We start from the raw sequence: 24,104 nt of genomic DNA, 5'->3' as shown, positions 1-24,104 counted from the left end.
GGAATGGGGTGTTCCCTCCCCTCTGCTGTGAGAGGGATTAGAGGACCCCGGGAGAGGGGGGGACCAGCCTCCTGCTCCCCACCTAGATGTTTACTGAGTGGGGATGCTCAGGCCCTGGTGCTCCTGTGGATCCATGAGGAGCTTGATGTTAGAGTTCTTGGGACAAATTGACTGGACTGTCCTGGAGCTTGGTAGCGTTCATGAACAAAAAGTCTGGAGCCTGCTAAGTCTGGAAGATTTGGAAGGCAGGAAGCCGGCTGGAGCCCCTCTTCTTGATGGCAGGCTAAGAAGACAGAAGTGGGAGAGGTGTGCATGGCCACCATTTGGCTCACTGGGGATGCACTTGTGTCCTGTGGCTGGTACCCACGCCCAAGCATCTTGAATGAACCCACCTGAGAAAGCTGCCTGCCAGGCATTAGTAAGAGGTTATGAGGAGTAGGACCTGAGGCTGGGGAGGATGGAGGGGGTTTGTTGAAACAGGTTAGCCAGAAACTGCACATTTTTGTCAAGGAACTCAAAATGGGTCCTATTAAAAATTCTCCCTAGAGTTAGCTGAAAGACAACAGTTATAACACCTTGTCCTCTGTACCTCTAATCCCCCTCCCCTCTGTCCGGACTCCCAAGGAGCCACAAGCAGGACAGGAAGGAGTAAAGAAGTAGAAGAGGCTGTGCCCCCTCCTCATTGCAGGTCTCCTATTTGGGTCCGGCCTGAGCTGGGAAAAGGGTGCAGCTCTGATGTGGATGTGAGAATAAAGTTTTCGACTATACTGGACTTTGTTTTTTTTTTTTAATATTCAAATTACAGGGAAAGAGAGTTTTTTTGTTTTGTTTTGTTTTAACTTTTTTTTTTGTGGGGGGGGTTATTTTTATTTATGGCTGTGTTGGGTCTTCGTTTCTGTGCGAGGGCTTTCTCTAGTTGCGGCAAGTGGGGGCCACTCTTCATCGCGGTGCGCGGGCCTCTCACTGTCGTGGCCTCTCTTGTTGCGGAGCACAGGCTCCAGACGCGCAGGCTCAGTAAATTGTGGCTCACGGGCCCAGTTGCTCCGCGGCATGTGGGATCTTCCCAGACCAGGGCTCGAACCCGCGTCCCCTGCCTTGGCAGGCAGATTCTCAACCACTGCACCACCAGGGAAGCCTATACTGGACTTTTAAGAGCTGAAAGTGACCAGAAAGCTATGGGATCTGCCTAAGATGTTATTAAGGGTGAGAAAGGGAGCTCCGATAGAGGATAATAAAGGTAGCAACAGAAAAAAAAGACTACTGTTTTGTCCCACTAGTGTTCTGGTCCATTCTATACGCTGACTGTACAACTCATAGGGATTAAGGACTTCAGGGGCAAAGAGACCTGGGGTCAAATTCCAGCCCTGACACGGAACCAAGGGACCTTGGGCAAGCTAGGTAACACTGGGCTTCAGTTTCTTCATTTGTAAACCGGGCAGATTAACAATACCTACCTTCTGGGGCTGTCATGAGAGTGGAGAGAACATGTGTGTAATCCCCCAACAGAGTGTCGGGCACATGGTAAACAATCGATGTCTGTCCTCACACCTGCAATAATCTCAGAAAACCTACATTTCATCTTCCCCTTAACAAATAACCAAGACCCACTGTGAGCCTCTGGAAAAGGCATTTTGGTTTCTCTGGTTCCACAATCATCATCATCCTATTAACATTATTATTGTTGTTGTTATTATTCACCCTTTAACTTTGAAAAGATCTTGCATACCTTATCTCAGTCCTCCCTTGGGGCTCCCGCTAACCTGGAGGGACAGCGATTATCCACACAAAGTTCCAGAGGGACTTTGAAGACTTCTGGTGTGAAAGTTTCATTTTGCACACAGGACAGTAAGGCCCAGGGTGGGCCCAAGCTTTGCACAAAGTCACACAGATAAACAGCTCCCCATTAACTGCAGAGTGGAAATCTACTGTTCTCAAATGCACTTGAACATGAACCCAGGCCTTTACAGGGCTTTTCTGGGTTTAAAGCTCCAGCCATGCATTTGTTCCCCTGGTCATTACCTCTTCTGCTGTCAGTGAGCAAAAACAGCCATCATGGAGCTGCAGCATGAGGTTCACTTGTGGGTACAGAGAATCATCGTGAAAATAATGTAAATCGTAGGAGGGACTAGAGAGAGACTTTACTCATTTAATTGATGCTGAGATGTTATAAAATGTCCATAGAGATTTTAAGTCAATTCAGAGTATTTGCTTCCTTTACTGTAAAGTTTTAAAAATTAAGAATAAAAATATCAAGTTTCAGTATTGATACTGTTGTCCGTATAAGTTCCAGAAAATTCAAGCTTCCCCTGGAATCCCTCTTTAAAAATGAGAATAAAAAAAGAAACTCTAGTTGTCATCAACAAAGATAAGCACATAAGTTCATGGCTATACATGTGGATGAAAAATAGACACAAAATCATTTCAGATATAGGATTTTTTTTTTGTTCCTGTTTCAAGACACTTCACTTAACTATATACTGTTGAATCTTTCACACTGAACTCATAACCAACAGCACTATAACACATACCTGAAGGAAGCTTATGTCACACACATATTTTCTCCATAAGACACCTCACCGCCTTCTGGGAACGAACAGTAGCCAGCACTTCATCACTACGTTTGGGGCATTTCAAGCAGTGAAATCAGCAACAAAAAGCACAAAAATATCATATGACCCAGCAATTCCACTCCTGGGCATATATCCAAAAGAACTGAAAGCAGGGACTGGAACAGATATTTGTACACCCATGTTTGTAGCAGCACTATTCACAATAGCCAAAAGGTGGAAAAAACCTGAGTCCATCAACAGATGAATGGACAAAGTGTGGTGTGTATATATATACAATGGAATATTATACAGCCACAAAAAAGAATGAGGTTCTGACACATGCCACAACATGGCTGAACCCCGAAGACATTGTGCCCAGTGAAATAAGCCAGACACAGAAGGACAAACACCACATGATTCCACTTATATCAAGTAATTAGAGTGGTCAAATTCATAGAGATGAAAAGTAGTACAAAAGTTACCAGGGGCTGGGGGGGAGGGCAGAAGGGGGAGTTTGTGTTTAATGGGTATGGAGTTTCTGTTGGGAATGACGAAACAGTTTGAGATGTAGAGAGTGGTGATGGTTACACAACATTGCGAACGTATTTACTGCCCCTGAATTGTGTACTTACGAATGGTTAAAACAATAAATATTATGTTATAAAATCTTACCACAATTTTAAAAAGCACAAAAATACAAAAAATGCTGCCCTAAATAGACCTCAAAGAGGGCACATGTTTACAGTATAAGAGCTGAAAGAAGAAGGCAGAGTGTCCCCATGTTCCAGGTCAGCTAGGAGCAGGTGAAGTCGGCTACTCACATTTTTCACAGCTCTGCGCTTGTCTGTGAATGACCAGAAAAGTGTGGGAGTATTTTTTTTTTGAATTTAATTTTATTTATTTTTTATACAGCAGGTTCTTATTAGTCATCCATTTTATACACATCAGTGGATACATGTCAATCTCAATCTCCCAGCTCATCCCACCACCCCCACCCCCACCGCTTTCCCTCCTTGGTGTCCATACGTTTGTTCTCTGTATCTGTGTCTCTATTTCTGTCCTGCAAACCAGTTCATCTGTACTATTTTTCTAGGTTCCACATATATGCATTAATATACGATATTTGTTTTTCTCTTTCTGACTTACTTTACTCTGGATGACAGTCTCTAGATCATCCACGTCTCTACAAATGACCCAATTTCGTTCCTTTTTTATGGCTGAGTAATACTCCATTGTATATATGTGCCACATCTTCTTTATCCACTCGTCTGTCAATGGGCATTTAGGTTGCTTCCATGACCTGGCTATTGTAAATAGAGCTGCAATGAACATTGGGGTGCATGTGTCTTTTTGAATTATGGTTTTCTCTGGGTATATGCCCAGTAGTGGGATTGCTGGGTCAGCACGGGAGTATTTGTTTTGGTGTTACAAAGAAATTTTAGCAAGTAGGCAAATTGGCAAACACAGAATCTGCAAATAACAGGGATGGACTGTATTTCAAGAACGAAGGAGGAGGCAGAGAGCAATGTCTGGCGACACAGAGAGGAATCCCAGTGGCGGGAAGACAGTTAGGCAGAGATCAAATCTCCCACCCCCATCTTCTCTCCATCTCCCCAGCGTTGTCTTTAAAGCCCAGCTTTCTCTTTTTTGTCCCCTATGCAGAGTGATGTCTCTCATTGCAGGGAGAGGTCTCCCTGTCTTTGGGCATCTTGGGGGCAGGAGGCAAAGATGGATCAACCATACTGGGAGGGTCAGAGGAGGGCTTGCCAGGGAGGGGGCTGCAGAGGAGATCAAGGAATTGATGGATGGGGAGAGAGCCATTGTTTCTGTTCTGACTGAATCAAAATGAATGAACCGGGCTTCCCTGGTGGCACAGTGGTTAAGAATCCACCTGCCAAGGCAGAGGACATGGGTTTGAGCCCTGGTCTGGGAAGATCCCACATGCTGCAGAGCAACTAAGCCCGTGAGCCACAACTACTGAGCCTGCGCTCTAGAGCCCACAAGCCACAACTACTGAGCCCATGTGCCACAACTACTGAAGCCCGTGTGCCTAGAGCCCGTGCTCTACAAGAGAAACCACTGCAATGAGAAGCCTGCACGCCGCAATGAAAAGTAGCCCCTGTTCACCACTAGAGAAAGCCCGCGCGCAGCAATGAAGACCCAATGCAGCCATAGATAAATACATTTACATTAAAAAAAATGAATGAACTAATTCTTTCCTCTTAGCATATATTTCTACCAACTCTCTTCCCAGCTCCTTCTCTTTTTCCCAAGCAGATTCTGGGCCACAGGTGACCTCTCTATCCATCTGAATCTGGGAATTGGATGACAGGCAGAACCCTCAGGAACTCCTGCTCCCCGAGCTGTCCCCGGGTGGGCTCTGCCCTCTGGGTTTCTATCCAGCCCTGGGATGAATCAGATCAGAAGAACAGAGGGCAAGGAATCCACATGGCCCAAACGGGATCCAGAACCAGAAGCTGTCCTTGCTTTCTTGCTTGCAAATTAAAAAATAATAACAACTGAGCAGTTGGAAAGAGAGAAAACGAACATTCAACATTCCCTGTAGCCCCTGGGTAATTCATTTTTGCTGGGTGTTTTGTTGTTGTTAATTTAAATCTATTATGGATGCATGTTATATATACTTTTTGCATGTTGAATGTACACATTCTTAGAAAGGAACAATGTGTCTGAGACATCACTCCATGTCAAAAATTGCACATCATTAGTCATCAACTTTGAGTTTTTCTCATTCTAGCCTCGGAGATGTGGCAGAAGGAAAGAAAAAGTTTTAAAAAAGCCTAACAAGATCTGTCCCAGACACATCTATTTCAGCAGAAAGAAGACACACCAGGCAAACAAAGCAAAAAATACACTGAAAACAGACATAGGTTGTTATTAATAGAAAGTAGAATAAGATTTTGGAGACTCTATATTCAAGTGGTGTCCTTTTAATAGACTGTTAACTAGAGGTACTTTATCCCTGGCCAGGAGTCAATATAAGGAGCTTTAGGGAAAACAAACAAACAAAACCCCCCAATTTAAGTTCCAGGGTTTGGCTAACTTGAATCCTGAATTTAATGACATCATATCTTGTCATTCAATGTCTCCCACAGGATGTGGATTTCCCATGACCTTGTGTAATAAAATGGTGAATGCAGAATACCAGAGAACAGCTGTTCTACCCAAAAAGAGAGAAAGTGGAGACAAGAGAAGTGTGACCTGAACATGGGTCAGATTCTGTAAGGTCAACAAGCTACCTTTGACACAAGCTTTCAACACGTCTGATCAGCCTCTGGCACGTGGATTCCTTCATGGGAATAACTGTGGGAGGCATGGAGTGGCTGCCCACCCTAGACAGGACAGATGTTTTCAGTTTGCTAAGGTTCACATCCCTCCCTAGGGTTTAAATGTCCACTGCCACCTGTTTTCAAGCTTGAACTGAGCATATGTACCTATGTTATCAGCCTGGCCCTTTTTTGTAGGCCCTTGAATTTGTAACCCATCAATTAAAAAAAATCCAGACATTCCCTATGCTATTTTTTTTAACAAGACTTGGCTTACAGTTTTAACATCGTTAAGGTATAAGGAGCTTGGGGTTTGGGTATTTGAAAACCCTTCCTTGACTAAAAAGGCCACATCATTTAGTAGTGATAAGAGCGTCCATCTAGCAAGTGGACATTGTTGAATGTCTGCTCTTCACCTGTGCTGCTCAGTGTTGCCAAGTTCCAACCAGACATCTGAGTTGACAACTATTGACCAGCCACAATCCCTGTCGAGTTACTGACATGAGTCTGCAATTTTCTTTTCTAGCATGTCACGGCAAATTCCATGGGTATGAGGTCACCAAAAGAAAGGACAGATAGAGGGTAAAATGCAAATGTGTTAGGCTAAGCACTTTTCAAGAATTAGTTTTTTAAGCACTTTTTAACTTCTGAAATTCTACACTGCCATTTGCCAAAAAGCAATACATGGGGTCACGAGACAAATACTAGTTGGGGCTGAGGGGAATTGGAACATTCATATTTATTTATATTCAGATACATAGGTGCAGTGTGTATTTGCCATCTTACGGCTCTCAATAATTTATGTATCAAATTCACTAAAAATGATGCAGAATTATTTTAAAAGGTTATGGGCTGCCTGAATATGTAACCTTGAAGCAGACTTTGCACAATCACCCATGTCCTTGCCTAGGTTAGCTGCTCCCTTTGCTATCTTGATGGCCATGATGGAAACATCACAAGCCAGAGCAGCCTCTGACCTGCTATTTTAGGTGAAGGTTCTTGTTGTCTTAGGAAAACAATACTGCACAACAAACAAGTTTTCATGGGCCATAACAGCAGCAGATTATCAGCCTCATCAGGAAAGCTGTAGGCAGGACCAGGAACAGTCATTTTCTGAGCCCTCTATTATCTAATATTTGGCAATCAATCCCATCTTTCCTTCTTTTAAAGTACTTATACTTATAGCTTTGGTCATAATTTTTATAAATACAGACCATTTACACATTTGAAACTTCCAATTCTAACCCCTAAGCCAGTGCTCACAGAATTCCGATAGGAGTATTACTCAAGGTCAAGAAGCCCCCTCCTTTGATTAGCATTGGGTGTGTTTATTCTCATATTCATGACCAGGATCTGAATAGGAAATTTTATTAAAAGGAGCCAGATAGTTTGCCTTTCCTCTCCATTAATTGGTTATGAATCTACTAAGCAGGAATTGAATGGAAGGAATTCTGACACATGCTACGACATGGATGAGCCTTGAAAACATTATGCTAAGTGGAAGAAGCCAGAAACAAAAGGCCACACTTGTATGATGCCATTTATGTGAAATGTCCAAAATAGGTGAATACACAGAAACAGAAAGCAGATGGTAGTTCCTAGGGGCTGGGAGAAGGGGTGAGCTGGGAGTAACTGTTTAATGGGTATAGAGTTTTCTTTTGGGGTGATGAAAATGTTTTGGAAATAGAAGTGGTGGTTGGACAACGTTGTGAATGTACTTAAACATTCACTTTAAAATGGTTAATTTTATGTTAAGTGAATTTCAGTCAAAAAAATCTGTACCAAGAAGGTTTGCCCTTATACTGATTTCCTTAATTAAGTTGTAAACTTTAACCTGGTGAGGAGTTTCATGATAAATCTTTAACTGGCTATGGTCACCCAGCAAACCGGGCTCTTGCCAAAGAGGAAATCATACTTGAGTTTTACGCCAGTTTCTCAGATCCAGTACTCATTAGCCAACATCAGCTCATTGACTCTATTCCAAAGATAGAAAGAAGAAAAGAAAGGGTAGAATGTCAGTTTCAGTACTTTCCTCATGTGACCAGTCACTCAATACATACACAACTGAAGGTCACAGCAAGGGCAAACTGCAGTGAGACTTCAGTCTGGAATGGGCCTTTTATTTATGTATTTACTTATTTTTTTGTTTGTTTTTTTATAAATTTATTTTTATTTATATTATTTATTTTTGGCTGCGTTGGGTCTTCGTTGCTGCGCATGGGCTTTCTCTAGTTGCGGCGAGCAGGGGCTACTCTTCGTTGCGGTGCATGGGCTTCTCATTGCGGTGGCTTCTCTTGTTGCAGAGCACGGGCTCTAGGCATGTGGGCTTCAGTAGTTGTGGCACACGGGCTCAGTAGTTGTGGCTCACAGGCTCTAGAGCGCAGGCTCAGTAGTTGTGGCACACGGGCCTAGTTGCTCCGCAGCATGTGGGATCCTCCCGGACCAGGGCTTGAGCCCATGTCCCCTGCATTGGCAGGTGGATTCTTAACCACTGCACCACCAGGGAAGTCCCTCTTTTTTTATTTTTTAAATTTAACATTATTTTTATTTTTGATGTGCTTTGGTTTTAAATAGGTAATACATACACATAGTTAAACATTTTTTTTTTCATGTAGTAAAAATAATTCCTTTCCTTCCCTATCTCCCTGCTACCGCTCCCTTTCTTCTGGAGATAAGCACTAAGAGCAATTTCTCAGTATCCCTCTGAGGACAGTCTATAGGAATATACAACCATAGATATACACAGCAGTCCTTTGAACAGCTAAATCTTTACTGCTGCTGAAAAATTAAACTGGGGAATAACCACTCTTCCAATCATTGAAATTCTAGTTTTACTGATAAGTTGTCAGAAGGTGTGGGTCTTATTACATAAAAGACGTATCTAGTGAAATGAAAACAGCAAATAACAAAATACCATTAACTTGCCAACCACTGAAACATTTTTTTGTACCCATTTTCCCTTTTTGCCCCTTAGTTGGACCCATTCCCTATAAGGCGGGAACTTTTCTTCCTTTCTTGCAACCGAGATAATCCAGGTTCTGGTTAAGTGAAAAGATATGTCACTCTGGGATCTTTACGTCTGACTCATAATTGTAACAAGTTTCAGTCTGAAAAATCTAAATATTAATGTTCCTTTTTGCGACATACCTTGTCCTCCTGCAATGAATCTTTGGCTACTATGTCAATTCCAAACTCTCTCAACAGTCTAATCCGTACCCAGTAGAGCAATATTGGAACTGCCATGTCAGGTTAGACCCTGTCCTTCCAGGCCAGAGGCTGGCACCCTAAGTGCCCAGAGAGGTGAGGCCTCTCTAACCTCACACTCAAAGTTGGGAAATACATTCCCTGACACTTCTACAGAAAAAAAACCCCCAAATCAAAAAAACCTTGTGATGCTGTCATCAGCCAAATTATCTAAAGCAATAGCTCCTTCCCCGTTTATTAAATAAGAGGAAAGACTTGTAAATAAGATGAGAAAATGAACGTTTAAACATGCCAATATACCTTGCCCTCATGCACCCAAGCTGTACTATGTAATTTTACAAAACCACAAAAGCCATTGTCACCATCGTCATTCAAGTAGCATTCAGAACTCAACATTCCAGACCTGGGAGCTGAGATTTATTACCTGAAAGGCTCTCCTGGGATGGCATCAATTTACCCACTAAATGAACATTCATGTACTTGCTGTGTGCACAGTGCTATTCTTAGGGGGGAAAAAAAAAAGAGCTTGTCATTAGGTAGCTCATAGTCTGGTTGGAGAGAAAAAGATGCAAAGAGCTAGGGGAGCTATGTGGTAATAACTGTCACAATAGAAATGCAAAGCACAGCTTTGGCCGGGACACCTGTGAGCTGGCCCTGTAGCCAGGGAGCCTAAGCAAATTCAAAGCTTTCAATCTTTTGTGTGACACTCAAAAGAACAAATGATGTTTGATGAGAAGACACATGACCAAAATGCTATGGGAAGAAATTTATGCGAAGTTGTACATGTGTCTATAGTACTTAGAGCAAAATCCAGAAGCATGTCCACCAAAATATTAATAGAGGTAATCTCATTGTGATGGGATTTCGGGTGATTTTCATCTCCTTCTTCGTACTTTTCTGTAAAATTTGTATTGTTTTACAATGAACACTTAAACCCATTTAAAAAGAGAAGATTGTTATTAGCTCTGTTTAGAGATAAAGATGGCTTTGATTCAATTTCTGGAATGTTTATCTAGGGCTTTATGTGCTAGACCTTGTATAAGAGAGAAAGACAGCAGGGTCCTTATCTTTAATGAGTTCATTAACTTGGTAGTGGAGGTGGGCACACATTTAAACAACTAAAATGCAACAGGTTATGTACCAATGTTGGTTTTTTTAATTGTGACAAATGTATCACCGCAATACATGACGTTAACTGTGCAGTAAAGAATTTGGCTGGTGCCAGGAACACAGTAGGTGCTCAAAGAAATGCTCATTGAATGAATGAATGACATCCATATCTTTCTTTGACATATAGTCCTTTCATTCATCTTCCTCACCTTTTCTCACAGCCATTACCTGTACCCACAACCAATGGTCTCCCCAGCTCTGATCACTGATGTCAAATCACTGATTTTGCGCACCACTATTGCCATTACCACCTTAATCTTTCTAGAACATTGTTTTCATCTGGTTGTCCTCCAGGTTAAGCCGAGCTCCACATTGCCAAACTCCTCAAAGCCTCCAGAGACCTGGCGCCCTTAGTCTAACTTTCCAGCTTTGCTTCTCAGGACGTGGAAGAACAAAGCCTTTGTTCTGTTTGGGTTCCCCCTGTGCTGTTTTTACAAGTACCCTCCCCACATTTAGACTGTCCTCCCACGTAGTAGTGTCTTATTTAATTCCCATAACAACCCTTAGGAGTAGCTATTTTCCGATTTTCAGATGAGAGCATGAAGGTTCTGAGACATCCAATAACTTGTCCATGACTTCATGGCTAGGAAGAAGCAGGACCAGGAGTCACACCCAAGCGCTCTGAAAGGTAGAGCCCACATTGGAAACCAGTGTGCTACGCTCTCTTCTTCTGTTCCTTTCTGATTCTAAATTATCTCTAAGCTCAAGTTCTAGTCTCGTAACTTCCTTAAAGAACAATGGTTAACATTTGGATGAGCTTATTAGGTATCATGAATCTTTTAAGTACTTTACTTATATGAATCCCCACAACAACCCAATGAGAAAGGAACTATTATTGTTTCCCATTTTATAGGCAAAGAAATGCTGGCAGAGATTGAGTTCTCAAGGCCACACAGCCTGTGTGTGGTAGAACTGGGATAAAAACCAGCCATCAACCTGTCCAGAACCCACACTCTTTAGCAGAGGCTTGCCAAGCCTCCTCTGCCATCCTATCCTACTGGAGGAAAGTGTCTCAAGAAGGTGGGGCTGATCTGTTTTGAAGACCTTGCCGCAAAACCCATCATCATGAGTCAAAACCCAACAATCCATGGGTTGTATGTGTGCACGTGTTCCTGCCTTCATTGGTTTTACATATTGGTGGAAAATATCAAATGAACAGAAAAGACAGCCACCATGAATGGTAGAGTGAAAAAAGCATAGTCACAAAAAGCAAAGATTGTCCTACACAAAAATTCAGAAGTCAATGCCCAAACAGTAAGTTTTTGTTTTATAAGTAGTCAGTACTTTTATCTATTTACTTATTTAATCCTATGAGGTAGGTACCTATTGCCATCCCATTTTACGGAAGAGGACATGGAGGATGGAGAGGTCAGGAGATAGCTAGAGCCAGAGCCTGACCCAGGCAGTCAGATGCCAGCGTCAGATCATCACCACTCCACCTATTGTAGGTGCCTCAGCAGACAATCCCACTCAACCTACAAATGTTTTTTTGAGAGAGAACATAGATAAAAGAAACATTATCTTGCAACTATTAAAAGCTATTGCACCAAATAGAAAAGTAAAATAATTGAAAAATTCTTCCTCCTCTTTGAAAACATGCACATGACTGTTTATCTGAAATGATTTAAATTCAGTCCAAGTAGAGCATTTGCCCCAATACCTTAGGAGCTCCAATCGCAGTTGGAACAATGGCAATGCTGTACAGAGGGGGTAAAGGAGAGGAAGATGGGTTTGGATGTATGTGTGTGGGGGTGTTCATCGCATCAATCTGCCAAACCCACACACAATCAGACACTAGTCAGACACCCTTTGAAATGCAAAGGGTGATCGTAGACAGCAACCCACTTCTGTTCGGGTGCCTGAAATAGACCAGAGCCGTGCAGGAAGCAACATCCAAACCCGATTCCCTACCCTCTAGGTTGTCACACGCAGACTCCCCCTCACGTGGCTCCTTAAACCAAAGAACCAGTCCCTCAATTACTGGCAGATACATGAAGAATGGAGTGAAGTTAGGCCTTAAAGGAGCGTCAATAAACTTCTGGGAGAACATCATGCTTTCTGGACATACATTTTTATTTCTAAAGTATGAATCAGCTAGACATGGGCAATTGATTTTTTTTTTTATCAATTATAAAAGCAGTTAAAAAAAAAAAAAAGCAGTTTAATTAATGTTCACTGTAACCCTGTGAGGCAATGTTGACTATTATCTCCACGTTATATAATGTTTGTTGCTTATTGAATTCAAATTGCATTAGACTGGGTGCAGCAACAGTTTTTACTAATTCAAGGGCAATAATCTTTAATTGAAGTAGTTTGTTTCTATGAATAACTTCCTGATGGTTTCTATTCACCAAACCTTGCTACACCAGGGAGGCAACTGTGGCACATAGAAAGCACACAGCCCTTGCAGGCAGACACTCGAGTAAATTCGCAGACAAGTCAGGTCGCTGCTCCAAGGCTCAGCACCCCCATCTTTGGAAATCAGACAGTGATACCTACATTGCGAAATAAATATCCGGGACAGTAACATGGCATCTGGAGCCTGGGTTTGTATCCCAGCTCTACCACTGTGTAACCTTGGGCAAACTATTTAACCTCTATGGCCCTTTGTTTCTTCATCTGTGAAAAGGGGATAGTTTTAGTACCAACCTATAGGGTGGTTTTGAGGATTAAATGAGTTAAAATTTGTACACCAGCTACACAGTGCCTGATCACAGTGAGTACTACGCAAACGTTTTAAGAAGAAAATAAAATAAAGGTGAGAAGAATTACTGTAATGTGGAAGAAAGCACCAAGCAGAGTACCCAAGACATCACAGGCACTCCACTGGGACGTCTCCCTAAATTAGAGCAACACAGACATGGTGGCCTCTGAGTGGCTGAAATCGCACCTCTACTGAGTAAGCTCAAACAGAGCCTATTTTGTGTCAGTTCTCATCACATCATTGACTTGCTTCCATTGGCCACTCTTCACTTCTCCTCTCCCTCTCACACTGTCTTCACCTCCTATTCAGTGATTATGGAAAACCAGCCACAGAACGTGAAATAAAATTTCGGTTCAGAAGAGCAAACTCATTTGTGAAAGAACATTTCAAAGGAAAAAGAGGACCTTGGCTCTCTGATCTATTTCACCAACACTGTGAACATTATCAAAGAAAAGTTTCATTTTTTGCTTTTCTTTAGGAAGCTTTGTCAAGTTAAATTTTTTTTTTAAAATAAGAATCAAAGTAACATCAGTATAGTTTTAAAATATAGGGCATTTCTTAAAGAATTACAAAGAATAACCAAGTGTTTTCTAATTATGCTCCAATGAATTTCAGAAACTTGCTGAAAATTCACTTGCTCTTGTATTTGTGTGCCTGCCTCCTTTGGGTATTTTGCATGTGTGTATCCATATATAAGAGCTCTCTTTTTGACAGACACCCACACCCACACGCCCCAGAAATGCTATTTGAGTACTTATCTAAATAGACAAGTACTTGTCGAAAATAAAAATGTTCTGACCAAAGCAGTTGCACAGAGAAAAGGGATTTCATCCACTGGGAGCAAAGGAGAAAATATGATTTGGTCCAACAATTTGCACATATGCAATAATTGTTAAATCTAGCATTAGAAATGTAATGAATTTGAGTCTGATACATTTTTATACTTAGAATTTTAATTTCTTTTTTATGTGCATAACAACTATGTCATGTAAAACAAGAAAATATAGATAAAGCAAAACAATGTTTGATAAAAATTGGAATAACCATTTTGGTGGAGCTATGATGAGGAAATATGCTTCCAAATTACATGGAGGAAGAGGACTGGAAACCTTTAAAAATATCCTCCTTCTGTTTCTTAAACCAAACAATGAGGAGTATTAGATGAAACAAAAAGACAGCCCCAAACTCGGAGTCAGAAGCCCTGCCTCTAACCCTACCTTATTATTGGATAGCTTGTGTGACCTTGAATATCCTCGTGGGCTGCAATATCCTCACCTATCAAGAAAGGTAGTTGGACCAAAGGACTCCACTGAATTTGAGGATGCAGCCAGTCCTATAATAGGCCTACGGACATGATCTTCTGTTATAGATTGTCATCCTATCCTGGGACTCAAAACATCCTCTTTTTCTTAACTAGACTGAAGAATTCCTGCAAAGTTTTTTGGTAACATACTTTCAAAGCAAGCCCTCTCAAGCAAGGGGTACCTATTCTCAACCTAGGTCACCTTCCCAATGACCTGCATGGGGCAGAGTAGGTAAGCACAGTGAGGGACCTGAAACCCTATTAGGGGTCTAGGATAGTGTCCTGTTTTGTAGCCCTTATCCTACCCAGGCTGCTTGTTATTTATTAGTAGGGCATATAAATCCACATGCTAAGGATCTGATCATGTGTGCTGAATAAGATGCACTAACACATTTATTTTCTTCTTTTCTCCCAATGGTCAAAATCCAATTTCTATGTAAATACTTTTGGTCATAACATTCTTATTTTTAACAGGTATAACTCTTCTACTTTAACAAGAAGATTTGGAAGCGCTGTTATAAATTACAAGAAATTCCTCCAGAGCAGAAGGGGCTTATCTCATTCTTATGTGCTGAGACCGGCAGGGTTTAAAGGCATTTGTTCTCTGAGGTCGGGCACAATCCACAGAAACCAAGGCAAACGTCTAGTCCAGGTCCTAACGCCCCAGGAAACAGAGGGAAGGAGAGCTTCCTTGCTTGCTGTCCTGGGTTCAGGATCCCTCTCACTTCAGAGTGAACTGACCTACCCAACGTTATTTACTACAAGAAATACTGCAATTGGCCACTATTTTTATTTGGAAGGAAGTTGGTTTTCTTTGGGTTCACACAGGTCAGACAAGCCTTGTCATCAAGAATTACCAATCCCATGATGTATGGATAGCTTGTCCCATACTTTCTTCCAATCTCGCCTTGAGTGACACTTTTTAAGAGTGGTCTCCCTGATTGCCCCATACAAACACAGACCCATTGCCCTGCTTTTTCTTCCTACCTTAATTTTCTTCACATATTAGATATTTTTGTACATGCATTCATTGTCTACCTGCTCCTACTAAAAAATAAGCTTCCTGAGGATTCTAAGTATGTTCTGTCCACGCCTGTATCTCTAGTGTGAATGACACACATTGTTAAGTGCTCAGCAAATTATCTGTTCAATGAATAAATGTCAGAAACCCTCCAGGTGAATAAAGAATACTTAAGGGTGATAAAGAATAAAGAATTATTTAAGAGTAAATTATAACCACCACATTCGCCCAAGGCACAGTGGGGATAGCTTTTTTAATACACAGAGACATCACATCACCACCAAATGCTCTCACAGCTTAACCTCCATGACCAGAGAGGGGCATTTCTGATGTAACAGTTTATAATTCTTTTTCCTTCATTTACTATCAAAATACACAGTGTGATGTCCAATTCTATTTCTGTCCTTTTGAAATAAGGGAGATGCTTCTCACTGCATGGGTTTTAGTGAAGGCTTCTCCACGCATCACGTTTTACAATTGAAAATGCCTTAGATAGGCCTACTCTTGGCTCCTGCCACCAGAGTTTTTCAAAAAGGAAGGTATCTGCCTAAGCTACCTTTGAGGAATGAAGGAATTCATGTCAACAGGTGGCTGGGGCACTTACTGCCAGAGCAGGAGGCTTCTTTAGGGCTGGAAGACATCGGCTGTGCACAGAGTTGGCAAAGGCAGTCTCTCCCATTGAACGTGACTCGGTCTCCGGGTGGAAACGGGCGCCTGGAGACAGAAAGACATGGCCCTCAAGGTTATTGCGGCAATTTCATTCTTCTTCCTCACTCCTGCTTTGCTGGTCTCCAGTGCCAATTCATTGCTTCGAAGAGGAGCACCAGCCACACCATGTGAAATGCAGCCTGAAGCAAGCCAGCCAGCTGGATCCAATCCAAACAAACAAACAAACGTGCCTCATTTTGAGAGGAAAGGAGAATGCGCGGCTTCTACGGGCAACCAGATAGTAAAATGATACCATTTACCTCCACTCATTAGTGGAGGGATGTTCCAACAAGTCACCTAGCAGGGCACACACAGTAAAATTCTCCGTTTTCCAAATGGAAACACCTCCATGAATAAATATTTTAAATGCCATGGATTCCTATTCAAGCTTAAGGCCCTTCCCCAAGAGAACTGGTTACAGGTCAAGCATTAACTCTTTAAGCTCCCTGGACCAATGTGATAATTATGCTGAATTAGACTTTGTCCTGGACGTCTGAATGGGCGAACTAAATATCTCACAGTGCTAGGGACCCAGTCCCTTATAAACTTGGAGAAATACGAAGATGCTATAAATATCTGTTTAAAAATTAGTATTAGCTTCTTTTCAGAAAGATATTTCCCTTTCACATTAGATATTCATCAATAACAGCACACGTTGCAAAAATATTGCCTTTTCAGGTACGTTATCAGTTTCTTCTGCTCCCAGTTCAGCAGGCAGATAGCTTTAAAAAGTCATTAATTAATAGCCAAATGACAGTTTCCACGCCTACTTTCTTGCAACTGACCAATGTGCCAATGATCTTCATCGTGAGTTTTGAAATGTGTGATTCTGTCAATCAGGAAATTTGAAACTCATAAACCAAACATCCCCACACATCTGAGTCAGAAGCAATTTCTTAAGAACAAATTCAAGCTTCTGGACATGTTTTACGTTCACAGCTGCTTTAAGTTGCCCTTCGGCCGCCTAACTGTTGGTGATTAACCATAATGCACGCACAGATAGTAAATTTGGACTTAACTCCACAAATGTGCTTGTTGCCAGTCATCAAGGAGAGTTTTAAACTCTCACACCACCAAATTTTAGAAGTGCTGAGTTGAGGTGGTCTCTCCTCTCCTCTCCTGGTGCCGTGTTACTTTCCATTGCTCAGATAAGGCCCAGAGAGGTTAAGCAACTGGCGTGGATTGACCAGCTAGGGAGACCAAGCCACGGGCAGGTGCAGGTGGTATCCACCAACTCAGAACTTGCTCTGTCTTTAATAATCAAAGTCACACTCTGGTGGATACCAACAGGCCTATCGCGTCACACTTATTAATTAAAACCAAGCAAGCCTCCAATCTGCTCTGTAAGGAGGCCCTCAGGGAGTGAAGGGTCCACAGACACAATAAGCTCAGGTTCTTTGCCTCTGATCAGGGCCAGGACCAGGGTGAGGGCAGCGAGGCACCTGAGGCAAAGCATCTAAGGAGGCCCCCACTGTCAGGGGCACCGCATGACGCGGGAGTAAGCACCCCTTTAAACTGTGCGCCCAGGAGCCTCCCTGGCTTCACCCTAGTCCAGGCCCTGCATCTGATCTAAGCTTATATTTTTAAACTTGAACCCCACACAGATCCACCATGGGACAAACCAGAGTCCAGTTCTCAACAATGGGACCAGGTCTTCTGAATTTTGAATTTTGTTATTTCACAAATGACCCCCCTTCATTTCCCTACGTCCTCTGCCCATTGGGTTCACTTCCTTCTGATATTTGCCTGAATGTTTGTAATAGAAGGAGAACTGGATTTAGAGTCAGAACACCTGAGTTCAAATCTTGGCCTTGCGATGTGAGGGACTGGGAAAATCCCTTACACTCTGAGTCTCAAAGTCACTCATAAGTAGGGATACTAATTCCTGATTGACCTCACAGAATTGCTCAGAGGGTTAAATTAATTTCTACATGAATGCAATTTGTAAACTGTAAAGGCCACCTCCTCAGAGGAAACTGGCGTCATGCAGCAGCGGCAGCAGTGGCAGCAACAGCGGGCACCTCTCTGCGGGCTCAGACACGCGGGGACAGCGCTACAGCTGATAAACGTCTGTCCGTTACCAACTTGAAGCAATGATCTCTCGGGGCCAAGATCAGGAAGGCTCTCGGAGTTTACCTGGGCCGGCGCCTTCCAACCCGACTGAGTCTCCTCCTCCTTGGTAACCCTTCAGAAACTACTAAATCATCATGAGTTAGGAGGGAGAAAGGCTAGAAATGGATATTTTTAAAGAGACCCTCCCTAGGGGATTCCAGTGATCATCCAGGTTTGGGGAATCACTTGTATCCAGTTCACAGCCTGTCGCCTTACAGATGAGACAACTGCTGTGGAAAAGTTAGCTCACATAGGTCTCAAATCAGTCCAGGAAGCAGGACCAGAACTCGGGTCTCCCGAATGCCAGTCCAGGCTCTTAACCGGGCTGTGAGCTACAGCCTGAAAAAGGAGAGGTCAAGAGGAAGCTTTGCTTTTGATTAAATACAGAAAAAAATTTCAGTTCATTAACCCAGAATTTTTAAATTATGATTTAAAAAATATATATAATTAAAAAATGGGCTAATAGTTATATAAAGTTATTAAAATAATTTGATTATGAATATTTCATCTAAATCTTATTACAATTTATCCATGTGTATTATCTTGTTAATTAATTATACAAAATCATATTTACCCTTCTAGAGTTTACATTCCTCTGGCCTAGAAACATGAAATGCTGAAAAACAAAACAAACTGAACTGAACTGTAGTTTTTACAAAGGCATAGCAAAATGGAGCACACAGAATCAACACCATTCCAAAAGGCATGGGATTGCCTGATTAGTATGGGTCAATTAAGTAGCTGATCCTTTATTGGTGAGTCTCCTCATTATAGGAATCAAACCCATTGTAAATTCTGTAATGTGTAGCACTCAAAACACAACAACAATGAACCACATTTTCCACTCACACTTTACACAGTTTTCTTCTTCTCTCTGACTGATCATTTTAATCAAGCTGCTTTGTGCAGTAAAGATCTAACCTTGGTGGATGATAGAGAGGAGGGGTTGGCAACTTTTCCCCTGAAAGATCAGATTGTAAATATTTTTTTAGACTGTGCAGATCATAAGGTTTCTGTCACAACTGCTCAACTCTGCCACTGTCACTTGGAACCAGCCATAGACAATACATAAACAAATGGGCGTGGCTGTGTTCCAATAACACTTTATTTACAAAACAGGTATTGGGTCTAATTTGGCCCATGGGGCAGCTTGCTCTCCCTGGTTATAGAGCAAATGCAACTATTTTACACACCCACTCCCACACACTGATACTTCCAAATAAGCTTCATCTGATAAGAACTGATACTTCCAAATAAGCTTCATCTTTCCAAGTATTTATGCCATTTCCTCCCACGTTTCCATTGCTCAAAATGTCTCAAGACATTTGCTGCTTTCAGATTTGGTTTCAAGGCACTTAAAATCAGTCACATTATTTAGTGGAGGATATCACATATAAAGTTTCCTAAGTAAATTACTTTTTGACTAAGTCTGATAACACACTAGGAAAATAAAAACATCTAAAGGTGCATCAGAAAAAATATTTTAAGACAAATATATGATATCACTTATATGTGGAATCTAAAAAAAATGATACAAATGAATTTATTTACAAAACAGAAATAGACTCACAGACATAGAAAACAAACTTATGGTTACCAAAGGGGAAAGGAGAGGGGGAGGGATAAATTAGGAGTTTGGGACTAACAGATACAAACTACTATATATAAAATAGATAAACAACAAGGTCCTACTGTATAGCACAGGGAACTATATTCAATATCTTGTAATAATCTATAATGGAAAAGAATGTGAAAAAGATATATGTGTATATTTGTATAACTGAATCACCTTGCTGTACACCTGGAACTAACACAACATTGTAAATCAAACTGTACTTCAATAAAAAAAATTTTTTAAAGAAAAGATATTTTAACACTAAGTACAACTCAAGGGACTTCCCTGGTGGTCCAGTGGTTAAGACTCAACGCTCCCAGTGCAGGGGGCCCGGGTTCGATCCCTGGTCGAGGAACTAGATCCCACATGCTGCAACTAAAAGATCCCATATGGCACAGTTAAGACCAGGCACAGCCAAAATAAATAAATACTAAAAAAAAAAAAAAGACTAAGTACAACTGAAGACCAAAGCGCACATTCCAAGCTTTGACAGCAGAACCCAGTGCTTCTCTGTTGGGGAAAGCCACACTTACTTGCAGATCGTACAAGCAAAGCAGTTGGGATGGTAGGTCTTGCCCAGGGCGGTCACCACCTCTCCTTCCACAAACTCCCCGCAGCCATGGCAGCGCGTGCCATACATCCTCTGGTAGTCCAGGGTGCAGAGATACTCTCCGTTCTTTATGAAGAAGCCCCCTTGGGCCAGGTCACAGCCACACACTGTGGACAGACAAGTTCACATCTGGTCATCATCTGCCAAGCTGCTGGGCAGCAGTGCCTTCTACTGCATGCTGCTAACTTACTCTATGATCTCAGCAGTATGGGGTTTGGGAGGGGGGGACTGGTACAAAGAGCTATTTATTGTTGGGCTCTGAGTTCTCTCTTGCCTCCCTCCCCTTTTGTTTCCCTCCCCTTTGGGAGCGATGCAATATCTCATGCAAGTAAAATCCATTGGCTAGGGCTCCACAGCTTCTGTGATATGTCTAAGATTCAGAGATAATCAGTCTTTGATAGAAAGATACCTTTGGCTCACGCGGTCTCAAATATGAACAAAACTGTCTCTTGCAGTGCTATTCAGGAAAGCACTGCTTGCCCACACAACTGCTTGGTTTGGACCAAAACTGTTAACTGAGCTGAGTAATAAATTCCCACTACACCAAAAGCTGAAATGTCCAGTGTCTATTTTTTCACACTCTGGAAATACTTTCCCATAGTTCTAAACAATTCAGACGTTTAATTTTCTCTGTGCAGTAAATAGGATAAGTCCATTATTTATATATTACAGAGAGAGATAAAAATGAACAAGCAGAAGAGGAAAGAAAAGGGAACATGTCCAAGATAAAACTGTCATTCAGGATCTCAGCACACGCAAAAGAGGCTGCTTTGCTGTGTCTGAATTTTGGCGTCTCTTTCAAAACCGTGCAGCTGTGAATTATGGAGATGGTGCAAAAAAAGCAGGTCCTGGGATTCCAGGTCTGCATGTTCAGGCAAGACCAGAGCAGGACTCAGCAACTGGTCCAAAAATAAAGCCAAAGGCAGCCTCTGCGAGTAAAGATTTTCCACTGCCAAGTGACTGGGAAGCAACACCAAAGCTGGAAATCTCCATTCTTAACCTCTCTATTCCCAAGGTTGGATGACTCCTATACAATTCAGGGCCTTGGGCAAAGAATCCAGGATTTGTCCTGATTATTCCTGCAAGCAGTTGGTATGGGCGCTCAGCTGGGGTAGGGACGAGGTGAGTTCAGTCACTAAATTGCTTTCCTAAGGACCTACTGGACCACATGATAAGTTCCCATGACCCATGAACGCATCTAGATGAACTAGCGTTGAGCATAGTAAGATTCTGACGGAATCTTACCGCCCCACCCTCAGTTAGCAGTCTCTACTAATGGCAAACTACTAAAGATATTCAAGGTGACACAGAACCTACAACAAGCTTTCCACTGTGGGTTCATCTGTCTTTGTTTAGATCAACACTCCACAGCTATGACCTCCTTCTTTGCAATTTATAATCAAGTAACCCAAGATGATGGCCTGAGTCCGTCATGCCTGAAAATGACCACCGTATAAACCTACTGTGATCACATTACCTGCAAACCAGCTCATTCACCATCTGCTGCCTCCCTAACCTGCCAGTACCCCACTGTTGCCACACCTGCCTTTTCCTTACCAAATGGTCCTGTGGGTCGAGAGAACTCAAGTATGGACTAACCTCACTCTACCTGCAAATTCCTTCAACAACAATAAACACAATCCTGAGGGTCACAGGACACCTTAGAGATTTTTCTTCAATATTTTTCTATGTATTCTTTTTTATTTTCCCACAAGATGACAAAGCACTTTATGGGTAAGACTCCTCAGCTTCACTTCTTTTGATTCGTCTTTAGGGACCTCCAACCATGGTATCTGATATAAGACTGGGAACCAATTTTTGAATTATTATAAATTGAATCTAGCTTCAAACTTGGCAGATTCCCACTGATTTCACTCCTCAGTGGCATCAAGCAGTTCCAACGACTCAGTTGCTCTTCCAAACTTGGGTATTTCTCAAAACCATGAAAGGTAACAAAATAAGGCATTTGGACTGCTAGTAATTCCCTTCAGTCTCCCTTCCAATCACCTAAGGTAGACAGAATGTAAAAATTCACAGATCCTTTATAAAAAGATCTGGTGGCAATAGGGTAATTACGGTAATACAGATTGTTGAGACAGCTTCAAAGCTGATTCTAAATGTTTTAGAAATCCCTGTGTTCACTCCTTCCTTAGGGAACCTCTGCAGCCTCTCTAGTTCACATGGTTTTGTGAAATGGACACATACTCTCCTTTAATAATAAAGTCTTCGTTTATATGAACCTAATCTAGCCTTAAAAGATGACTTTGTAATTACTGTTGAGAGAGGCCGAACTAAAATCAAACTGTGCCCCTTTGCAATTTGATTTGGCTTAGTCCTTAAATTCAAAGCAGTGGCCCAAATTGGCTTACCGAACTGTACCACTGTTTCTGGTGGTTTATACACAAGGAAACCAGCGTTTGAAAACGGACTCACAGAGGCAGGGGCTCATGAAAGGCATACACAGCAAGCAGCGAGAGGGAACGTCTGTACTACTCAGACCTAAGAGTACTTAACGTTACTACATTTCTTAAGATTGGACTAGTTGGGACGTAATCTCAGACTCCTCCCTCTCCAGGCTTTACTTGCCTGTTCCTCCTCCTCCTCCTCTAACCACAACTTCTCAGTCTCCTTGGCCAGACCCCTAAATGCAAGTAACTCCCATGGATGTCACCTCCTTCCTCTCGAATACAAGGCCTCCCTGGGAACAGGTCTCATCCACTCTCAGAGCTTCAACTATGACTTTATGTGAAGGATTCTCAAATCTATGTCTTTATCTGTGATATCTTCCCCAAGCTGGGCAGAGACGGCACACCTAACTCGAACACAGCACTGTCAACACAAACTCAACCCTCTCAGCTTCTCTGCCATCTCTTCTGAAACCTTCTGCTATTCCCACTTTTAATAAAATGGCAGCGCTATGCATTCTCCCACTCTTACACCAAAATTTTCAACTGTCCGCTAAATCCAATCCATTTTCCCAAGACAACATTTCTTTGATCCATTTCCCTCCTCTGCCTTCTTGCCATCTTTACTCAGGTCCTGGCCTTCAGCATCACTCTCTTGTATTAAAACGGCCTTATTATAACAGTTTGTGTACTGGCAAAAAAAAACAAAAACCAAAACCTGGGAACAACTCAAATTTCCATCAGTAGAGCAATAGTTGGATAAATTACGATCTATCCAGTCTATGGAGTTTGTGTTAAAAAGAATGGGTTAGATCAATATCTGTAACCTAGAGGCCTGTCCATGACATATTGTTAAAAGAGAAAATTTCACAAAGAATTTTAATAATCCCTTTTTTAAAAAGTCTACTTATGTTTTTATGAACGAGGAAAAGTGAGTTAAGACAAACATAGGGTTATTAAATGGGTTATCTCAGTAGGATGAAGAATTGTTAACTTTTTCTTCACATACCTATGTGTCAGCTCACTTTTTAAAATTACTTAATTTTGCTAATACACACATAACATAAAATGGACCATCTTAACTATTTTTAGGTGTACAGTTCAGTGACATTTAGCACATTCACATAGTTGTACAGTCACCACCCCCATGCATCCACAGGACATCTTTCATCTTGCAAAACTGAAACTCTGGACCCATAAAACAGTAACTCCCCATTCTCCCTCCCTCCCCCCAGCCCCTGGCAACCGCCACTCTACTTTCTGTCTCTAAGAATTTGTCTATTCCTGGTGCCTATACAGGCAGAAGCTCACTTTAATAATAAGATGTTAAGGAAAATTATCCAAACCTTGTAAACAAGGTGAAGGAGAGAAGCATGTTCCTCCAGTGTCATGCAGGAGTATTAACAGCCCACACAGAAT

The 24,104-nt window shown here is 41.9% G+C and overlaps 1 protein-coding gene across 1 annotated transcript in view; it reads right to left on the bottom strand.

The window, feature by feature from the left end:
* Positions 1-24,104, bottom strand: part of ABLIM1 (actin binding LIM protein 1) — a 182,280-nt gene that overhangs the window by 105,239 nt on the left and 52,937 nt on the right. The window contains exons 3-4 of the mRNA XM_061191323.1: positions 20,204-20,387; positions 15,840-15,949 (exon numbers count right to left, since the gene is read on the bottom strand). Of these exons, the coding sequence (XP_061047306.1) occupies positions 15,840-15,949; positions 20,204-20,387 (294 nt within the window). The remainder of the gene's footprint in view (positions 1-15,839; positions 15,950-20,203; positions 20,388-24,104) is intronic.

This window comes from Eubalaena glacialis, chromosome 1, assembly GCF_028564815.1.
Source record: "Eubalaena glacialis isolate mEubGla1 chromosome 1, mEubGla1.1.hap2.+ XY, whole genome shotgun sequence".
Lineage (NCBI taxonomy): Eukaryota > Metazoa > Chordata > Mammalia > Artiodactyla > Balaenidae > Eubalaena > Eubalaena glacialis.
The sequence above is the reverse complement of the archived record's forward strand: the minus strand, read 5'-3'. Positions and strand labels throughout refer to the sequence as shown.